General features: G+C 42.7%; 1 protein-coding gene across 1 annotated transcript in view; it reads left to right on the forward strand.

The window, feature by feature from the left end:
* Nucleotides 1-5,146: 5,146 nt before the first annotated feature.
* Nucleotides 5,147-9,621, forward strand: part of Cimip6 (ciliary microtubule inner protein 6) — a 52,194-nt gene continuing 47,719 nt past the window's right edge. The window contains exon 1 of the mRNA XM_050123888.1: nt 5,147-5,319. Coding sequence (XP_049979845.1) covers nt 5,297-5,319 — 23 coding nt within the window. The 5' untranslated portion in view covers nt 5,147-5,296. The remainder of the gene's footprint in view (nt 5,320-9,621) is intronic.

The following is a 9,621-nucleotide window of genomic DNA, read 5'->3' on the forward strand; positions in this document are numbered from 1 at the left end:
GATTTTCCTTCTATTACTTTCTGTAAGGCTGGATTTGTGGCTACGTATTGTTTAAATTTGTTTTTATCCTGAAAAATTTTGTTTTCTCCATTTATAGTGAATGAAAGTTTGGCTGGGTATAGTAGTCTGGGCTTGCATCCATGGTCTCTTAGTTTCTGTAGAACATCTATCCAGGACCTTCTGGCTTTCATGGTTTCCATAGAGAAATCAGGTGTAAGACTGAAAGGTTTACCTTTATGAGTAACTTGGCCTTTTTCTTTTGCAGCTCTTAATATTCTTTCTTTATTCTGTATGCTTTGTGTTTTGATTATTATATGGCAAGGGGATTTTTTTTGATCCAGCCTATTTGGTGTTCTGTATGCTTCTTGAATCTTCATAGGTATATCTTTCTTTAGGTTGGGAAAGTTTTCTTCTATAATTTTATTAAATATATTTTCTGGACCGTTGAGCTGCACGTCTTCTCCTTCTTCTACTCCTATTATTCTTAGGTTTGGTCTTTTTATTGTGTCCCAGATTTTCTGAATGTTTTGTGATGAGAGTTTCTTGGATTTGCTGTTTTCTTTGATCAGTGAGTTTATTTTCTCTATGGTATCTTCAGCATCTGAGATTCTTTCTTCAATCTCTTATATTCTCTTGGTTATACTTGTTTCTGTAGTTTTTATTTGTTTACCTAGATTTTCTATGTTCAGCTGGCCCTCTGTTTGTGTTTTCTTCCTTGTCTCCATTTCAGTTTTCAAGTCTTGAACTGTATCCATTATCTGTTTGATTGTTTTTCCTTGGTTTCCTAGGGTGTCATTCACTGATTTATTCAGTTCTTCAAACTTTCTGTTATACTTCTCATCCATTTCTATAAGGGCATTTTTTTTACATGCTGTTTAAGGACGTCAATCACTTTCATAAAGTCCATTTTTTTTTACTTCTTCTTGATTAAGGTGTTCATGACCTCCTGTTGTGGGGTCGCTAGGTTCTGGTTCTTTCATGTTGTTTTTCAGATTGTTGAGTGAATTCTTGCATTGGTGTCTGCCCATCTCATCCTCTGAATGCTCCCCTAAGGATCTTCTTTTACAGGATCAGGTCTCCTTTCCCACTGATTTACCTTCCCCGTGATGGCACTCTCCCGTGATGGCTCTCTAGGTGCCCCAGTGATGGTTCTCCTGGTGCCTAGATCACCTCTCCTTGCTGGTTGGGTAGCTCGTAAACAAAGCACCTACCCTGCTTGCTGCAGGCAGGCTATTGAGACAAAGGAATTCCCGCCTGCCTGGCTGCCCTTCAGATTCGATCCCCGTGCCCAGACAGGCTGAGCTGGGTGATGTTATTTTCCCAAAGACGGCAGGGAGGCAGAAGTGGGGAGAGTTCTGGATGCACGCTGGGTGAGGTAGGAAGAGAGAGGCAGTATGTAGGGGTATAGGCCTTGCAGGAAGTAGTTCCTTGTCCTGAGCTGCAGCCGCAGGTCAGAAACTCACTCACCCAGAGATGGTCCAAAAGAAAGGGTTTTTATAAGTCAATCTCATCCAAGGTTTTTTTGTTACAGAGAATTCTTTTCTAGGGCCTAGGGTTTTATGAATAAATTAAAGCCTCACAATTCAGTAAGAATGGGTCACAATATAGAAGTCACTCAGTAATTAATTAAACAAGGCATTATAATTAGACAAACCACTGTGTGGAAGAGGACCATACATCTGGAATTCTTTAGGTGTAACAGAAAAAAAAAAAACAGCTTAAAAAATGTTAGCTGGAAGCTTTTTTGTGTCCTGCCCAGTACCACAGCCATTTCTAAAATAATCACCCAGAGACTTAATATTAATCACAGTTGTTTGGCCAATGGCTCACACTTATTACTGGCTAGCTCTTACATTTAAATTAGCCCATTTCTATTCATCTGTGTATTGTCACATGATTTCCTTCTTCACTGCAAAGGATTTCCAAGCTAGTGACTTCCAGCAATTGCTTTTGTAGGAACTCGTGTATGGCAGTTGTCATTTCTGGAGATTTCATAAGCTATTTTTAGGCTTTGCTTATTTATCTACATGCCTATCATACAAACATCCTTATGCATACACCGAGGACCGCTGTGTCAGAAGCGAGCTATCTTGCACGAGAAGTTGACTTTTAAGAAATGGAACATCACATATTTGCTTGCTTCATAATAACATCAGTCTTAAAAGCCTGGCAGAAATTACTTGGCTTTGAACTTGATCAGGGGAAGACTAGGTGACTCTTTTCTACCTGTGACTCATTTGAGCCCGTCTGTTCTCAAAGATAAGCCACCGGATCATTTCTTAGTCTGCTTGGCCATAAACTCTTACAGCCCACGTTAATGAAGCAAGCATGAGGTAATGGGCACTTTTTAAGATTTTCCGACTCAGTAATCGTACATATAGGAAGAATACTGACAGCTGGCTTTTAATGAATGTCACCATTTGCCTGGCCAAGTTCTATACCACGTGTGCACGAGGCAAATTAATGATGTGGTTTCTTAAAAATAGAATTCAGGCTGGCTACTGTTTGGGTCGTGCATCTGAGAGCCAGACCTGTATCCCAAGCACGTTGCTAGGAGAAAGGAAGTGTGTCTCCCTCTGCTGCAGTTTTCATAGGATGTGGCCCTGCATCACTCAGTATTTTTAGCTCTTTGCTACGGTTCAAAAATGAGCAACCATTTTCAGTATCTTTAACATTGTGGGTGGCCAAGTTTCTCCTCCGGTGGTCCCTCACATACGATGTGCTAGTTCTGGTGTTTTTAACTTGACATTACTCCTAACTAGATGACTTGGATTAATCTTTGTTGAAACTTACCTCCTTTCCGGAATGACACGCCTATCACTTATGCTAATGGCCATCGATTGCTCAGACATAAATTGACGGCTAGAAATAAGCCGAGCTAAGGCCGGACATTCATAAGACTCCATGTGTGTTTATTCGTGAGCTCAGTGGTGGGTGGACCCCTCAAAGAGCAAAGAGTGAAAGAAAACAGAACAACAAATACCTGTTTCGTACTTCCTATATAAACAAGTCAGTAATTACTATTGAATCATAATGTGCAGTTTCCTAGAGAAAACACCAAGGATGGCTGGAATATATATCAGCAGCAGCAGCACCGAAATGCAATACCCATAACTGTCGATTAATTAATAGAATGCTTGTTAGATATCATTGCAGTTTTATTGCCAAAGTTTTCCTAGCCAAGTGGTTTAGACCCCTAAGATTGTAACTACCTAGTGGTAGGCATGGTTTTTTAATTTAAAAAAAATTCATACAGTGGGCCTGGGAAAGATGGTTCAGTGTGCAAGAGTGCTTCCTGTGTAAACAAAGGACCCAAGTTCAAATCCCTGGCACCCATATAAAATATAGTATGTATGTAATTCCTGTAACCACAGTCCTGGGGGTGCAGACTGGCAGATGCTGGGAGCCCTCTGGCCCGCCAACACCCAAATCAGTGAGTTTCTTGTTGTCCGATGTGAAGTCCTGTCTCAAGGTGACAAGCAGGAGGGCTTTATTGCCTTGTCTTCAGAGGAAGACACATGACATGCTCCTCTGGCCTCTGCATGGGAATGCAAGGTGTCACACCCACACCCACACAGTTTTTTCAGGTTTATATTGTGTGTTTATCACATGCACCCTTGTACCTCCGCACCCCCTTTTTCTCATCCCCACATGGTCGTCATTTAGATAATTTTATTTCTACTTTTGTTTTATGCATACATGGTTTGGAATAACTATATAAAATGTAGGAACCACAAAGGAGAGAGAACGCATTAATTTTGCCTGAGACTGGCTTCATTCACTTACTGTCTCTCTACTTGCATCCATTTTTCTGCAAACAACATTACTTCATTCATCTTTATGACTGAAAAGCTCCTTCGGCACCACGTACAGGTCACATGACTTGATAAAGCAGACAAACTAACGCTAGCCATTAAACCTTCTACTCTGCATCTATTAAACCCTCTGTACTAGATGTTTCCTGATTTTGTGAATGAAGAACTTCAGGCTCCGAGATACTAAATGTCTTCCCTAAGAGCAAGCTTGTAAGATGGGTCCACAACTCAAGCACCTGCTGCTTTCAGGGCCTACGTGGAATCAGTTTGACTGTTAGGATAAAACTAGGCATCTCAGTGTGGATTTGAATGCCTGGCTCTGCAAATGTGCGCTAGGACCCCCTCCTTTCCAAGCTTTCCAGTTCTCCAACCCACTTCCACTTCCCTCACATTTGCTTATCTGCCCACTCCCTCCCCCAGAAACACACACACACACACCACACCACCGCGTATACACCCTTCCAGCTTTTTAACAACACAGTCCACACTCAAGTATGTAGGTTGCGCAATGTCAAATCTATCTACAATCTATTATCCTAAGCCTGACCGGACCTTAGGACGTGTGTACAAAGGTCTAAGGGCAGACTCCACTAGCCCACACCCGTCCCAAGCGAATATAAATATGCAGGCTGACTTCGGCTTCCCATGATCACACACACTCCTCATACACAGCAGAGCTCGTTCAAAAGAAACCTCATCCCATTTCCTCCTCTATGCAGGAAAACACTTCAATTATCACATGTGCCAAAGACGTTTGGCTTAGGTAGTGGAAACTGGGAAGCAATGGTAAAATGAAGTAAGAAATTCCAGGGCCAAGGTGAACGTCAGGTTCCTCCCAGAGCTTGCTCTTCGGTGAAATGCAGGCATGCTAGTCTGACCGCCAACTGCCAAAACCTGCAGTCCCTTGCACCCACCCTGAAACCCCGCTCTGACGGGGCAGGTGCACGCACCACAGGGAGCCTCATTTGCAGGGAGCGTTCCTTTGTTCTATTTTAAAGCTCGCCACAGGTCTGGCGACAGAGATTCTGTCATAAACCACGGTAAAGTGGCTGCCAGGCTTCCCTAGGGGAATCAGGATTTGCACAGCGCGCAGAAAGGCTCATGGAAAGCAGGTTTCCCAGGCGGCGGGGAGGCCTGGAAGCCATCCTTATTCACTCAAGACCAGCCCGGTCCCCGCTAGGCTGACTCTACAGGGCTCTAGGATTGGCTAGGTTCAGACTCCTTGCCCAACCTGAGGAACTAGAGACTTGCGGGCTCCTTCCCTCCGGCTCGGGCCCAGCCCCGCCCAACTGTGAACTCCCTGCAGAACGCAATTATTGCGCCTGCGCACAGTCCCCAGCCCCTTGCGGCTTCTCCTGAGACTGGGTCGCTTAGCAACGCAGAGTCACAGTGGCCGCGCTCTGGAGCCCCTCTCTGAGCAAAGGTTGGTCAGTGTTCTCTCCAGACCTTCCTGGCTGCCACGTGCCAGGCCGAAGGGGGCCATGGAGGGAGAGGAGAAGCAGCAGTAAGTCCCAGGGTTCGGCTTTCTGTTTCCCCTTTTGAAAACCATTTCCTTTCTTGCAAAATGTTAAGCGAGACCCAAGGAGGGGCTCAGCACCTATGATCCAGGCCACACACTTCATCCGAAAGGTTCCTCACGCTGCTTTCCAGGGGTTGAGTGATTACAGTATTTTTTTTTAAATCACCGTTTACTGAGCACATACTGTGTGCCAGGGACTTCACGCACATCGCCTGGTAAGATTCTTGAGGCCATCTTGAAATAATCATTCCTTACACTCCACGTTTAACGCATAGACAAATTCCGTGGGCTTTGCTTTTGAAATTATCCACTCTACTGCTGTTCATCACTTCCTCTCTTGTCCTCGCCAGTGTCAGGTACCAGCTTCTCAAGGGTATCCCTAGTCTCTCTGCAGACTTCTCAAGGATATCCCTAGTCTCTGCAGACTTCTCAGGTCTCTGTGTGCCACCTTCAGAGATGCTGCCTTCTCTGAGAGGACTCTGCTCCCGCATGCAGCAGCTCACTTGCGAATCTTCTCTGGTGATCCTTATAGTGACCCCCACACCCGGACAAGCATCCGCATCACCTAAGAATGTGCAGAAATGAAATCTCTTGGGGTCTCCTCACACCAAACACATTGAATCAGGAACTCTGGGGCCCCATCAATCTCCTGTTTCACAAGGCCGTCGGGTGGTGACCTGTACCTTGGAGGTCGTACAGCCGGTAGGAGAGGTGTGATGTCTAGGATACCTGCTCCCAAAGTGGTGTTTGTGTCAGACTGGCGGCTCTTACTGTGGGCCAGATAGAGAACTAATTGAAACAAGTCCCCAGACACAAGCCTCTGAGATTATAGGGTAAATTACACCTACAGAGCCCTATGTTTGACAAGGTCACCACTGATACCAGGGCTATTACTTCAGAGACCATGCTTCATGTCCTAAGGATGGGTACCTTTCTGATACAGAGTTCTGACAGTTACAGTAGGCTCTGCTGGAATGTTCTTTCCTCAGATATCCACTTAGTTGTGCCCATTCCTCCCTTTCTTTTTTCAATTACCACCTTCACAATACCCACCCTGCCTAAATATGCAATCTCTCTTCCTACATACATGCATGCCTTTTCTTCCTTACCATGTGACACAGCCTAACAGACGGTTTTATTTCTCATCTGCCGCCACTAGAATGTAAGCCCTGTGAAGACAGGAATTTCACCTGTTTTTTTTTTTTTTCCCTGTGTATCCTCGGTGCCTCGTGCAGCACCAGGCAAGAAAAGACCTGCTGGGTGATTTAGCTTTATTCTTCCTTTCTTCCTCTCAAATCCTTCGCAACAGCTATTGTTATTTGATATAAGTAAAGGAATGGAACCTTAGATATTAAATGGCAGAATTGGGATTCCAACCAAACCTAACTACTGTTTGATGTATTTTGGGTGTTTTGGTTTATTTATTTATTTTGCTATTGTTTGCATTGCTGGTATAGAACCTAGGGTTTTGGGCACATGAGTGTTTTGTTTGTATTTTCCTTGTACAAAGATGCTACTACAGAATCCTGTATTTCACATTTATTTGTTATCTATAGTCATTCACATCCTGCAATGCAGTACTCAGTAAATGTGTACGCATGTAAGCCACCATCCATAGTTCTTCCCTTCAAGGATCTAATTCTAGTACATCTCTGTTGCTGGGTTACAACCAACAGATAGAGAAAACCCATGCCGAGGAGTTCACAGTGATAAATCAAATTAACTGGAAAGTCAAAAGTTTTAGATTAATCTGCATCTCTGGGAATGTACTAGAAACATCTTAGAAGATACTTTCCCTCAGCTTTTCTAAATCCTTTGCAGAGGCATCTTTGTTATGAAGCAAAGAACTGAAATCACGAAGACTCTGAATAGTTTTTTTATGTGTAGAAGAGAGTTAAAGGTGTACATCTAAAACAAAGTCAGAATGGATAGCAATTCTTGTGCATTCACCTGAACTATGTAATCACTGCAACATAAACAGGGCATGCATCTGGGTGTCAGGCAAACAGTGATCAACCAAAATAGCCCCATTGCATGGGACTTACTGATGCAAGAGGGTATTTCTGGTTGGTGCTTACTGAAAGCAAAGAACTAGGTGAATGCAATTTGAGTTACAGTAAAAGCCATGGAAAGATTGTACACGCCTAGAGAATAATGGGGAGGGAAATACAGGAAGTGTCTGGGGGCGTAACTTTTCAGCTGCTCAAAGAACTAGGAAAGAGCACTGGTAAGGAAGAGCATGAGCAGGTGCCATGAGGAGAAGAGAGAATGGAAAACGGGGGACAAAGATGCTTTGATGAGATTGAAGAGATTAGCTGGCTCGCTAGCTATAATCAGGCCACCAGATTTTATTGTAAATGCAATGGAAATCCGTTTGAGGATTTTAATTGAAAAATGACACAACAGAAAGGATGGGCTGGCTTTGGTTTGAAGTAAGGTAGGGATATATTTTAAGAGTTGTGTGTAAGGCAAAGTATAACTACCCATTTTTCACTGTAAATCTGGAATCATTGTTACTGTTGTTATCGTTGCTGATTTAATAATGCATAGTTGGTCTTTCTTGTTAGACTTTCTTTGGAGCACCAAATGATGACATGGAGACTTCTTATTAATTATGAAAGTTTGGCCTTTAGCTTAGACTTGTTCTGAACTAGCTCCTATAGCTTAAATTGACCCGTTTCTATTTATCTACGTTCTGCACATGGCTCTTTACCTCTCTTCAGTAAGGTGCAGCCAACTCCTTCCGTGTCTTCCTGGCATATCCCGACACACCCAGATTCATCCTGAGTTCCCCTCTTTTCACAGAAATCACACTTATTCTCTCTCACACAACATTTTCCCCTTTTGTTTAAATTAAAAGGAAAAGTTTTAACTCTAACAGAGTAAAAATATATACAATGATCAAGTAAGAATTTACATTCACAATGTTCAGTCCATTTGTATTTGGTAAATTTGAAGAAAAATACTCTATATTCTATCCTATCTTGATGAGTTCAAAGTTGTGAACCTAAACCATTTTCTATTATAACTTGTATTACCAACCTAAAAATATCTTTTTAGACATTAAAACGTTAATATTAGATAAAACAACTTAAATCTTTATGTCTATAAGCCTTTATAAACTTTACATCTCTTGTGTAATTTTTTTGAATTTGGTAACAAAGAAGATGGCATAACTATCTAGTCTTCAACCCTCATCAAAGACCTGAGAAGGATAAAATATTACCTGAGTAAACAGGAAGTTCAGAGCAAATAAATTCTAAGACATTAGAAACAATAGATACTTCTGTATGCTTGGATAGTCATCAATGGTTTCTCTGCAATTCTGGGGCATCCATCTCTGACCTACCCACCTAGAATATCTGACAGACTTTTCTGTTAAACAGAATTTTTGAAGGACTTTCCCACTTTGTCTTGGCAAAGCTTGACAGTCATTTTCTTTTTTGTTCTGCTTATCCAATTTGAACAGAATACTGTTGGCAGTTGAGGTAAAGGTAGTTTCTTGCCCAGTGGCTATCTTTTGACACAAAAAAAGCAAATTCCATATGGAGTTATTTTGATGTCCATCATCTTCTCTGAAGTAGATTAGTGCTGCTAAAAGCACACATGGCTCATTGTCATAAAACACCTTGTATTATTAAAACATCTTAAATGCCATATTATGTAGCTCTCTGAAGTGTTTGAAGACCACCTATCTAAAATATATCTCTGTTTGACCTTGAAAACATCCTAACGTGGCTACAAGTTTGATTATAATAGGTAACTAACTACTAACCTGTATTTCTTTATCATCCTAGATAGTTTGTAATAATAACTTTCAAGGCCTAGGAATTTACATTACATTGTTAAGTGATCTACATAGATATAATACCTTAAACAAGAATAGAAACATACATTGATTATATTCTAACAAAAATGACCGGTTCCGGTCCAGGCACCAGGAGAGACATCACTGGGGTGAGTGAGTTTCTGACTGCGGCAGCAGCCCGGGACAGGGAACTCAGACACCCCTCCTACACTTCCTGGTCATCCTCAGGGGCTACTCTGCCCGATACCTCCTCTCTCTTCCTATCCCACCCAGCTTGCACCCACAACCCTACCCCCGCCTCCGTCTGACTCCCTTCCCTCTCTGACCACATAACATCTCCCAGCCCAGCCTGTTCGGGCTCTAGGACCGAATCCAAATCGGCAGGGCAAATGGGAGGGTGCTAGCTCCTTTGTCCCCACTAGCCTGCCTGCAGCAAGCTAGGTAGGTCCTTTGTTTTCGAGACACCTAGCAGCAAGGAG

Source organism: Alexandromys fortis, unplaced genomic scaffold (assembly GCF_014885135.2).
Source record: "Alexandromys fortis isolate MF-2015 unplaced genomic scaffold, M_Fortis_MF-2015_v1.1 scaffold_210, whole genome shotgun sequence".
In the NCBI taxonomy this organism is placed as follows: Eukaryota; Metazoa; Chordata; class Mammalia; order Rodentia; family Cricetidae; genus Alexandromys; species Alexandromys fortis.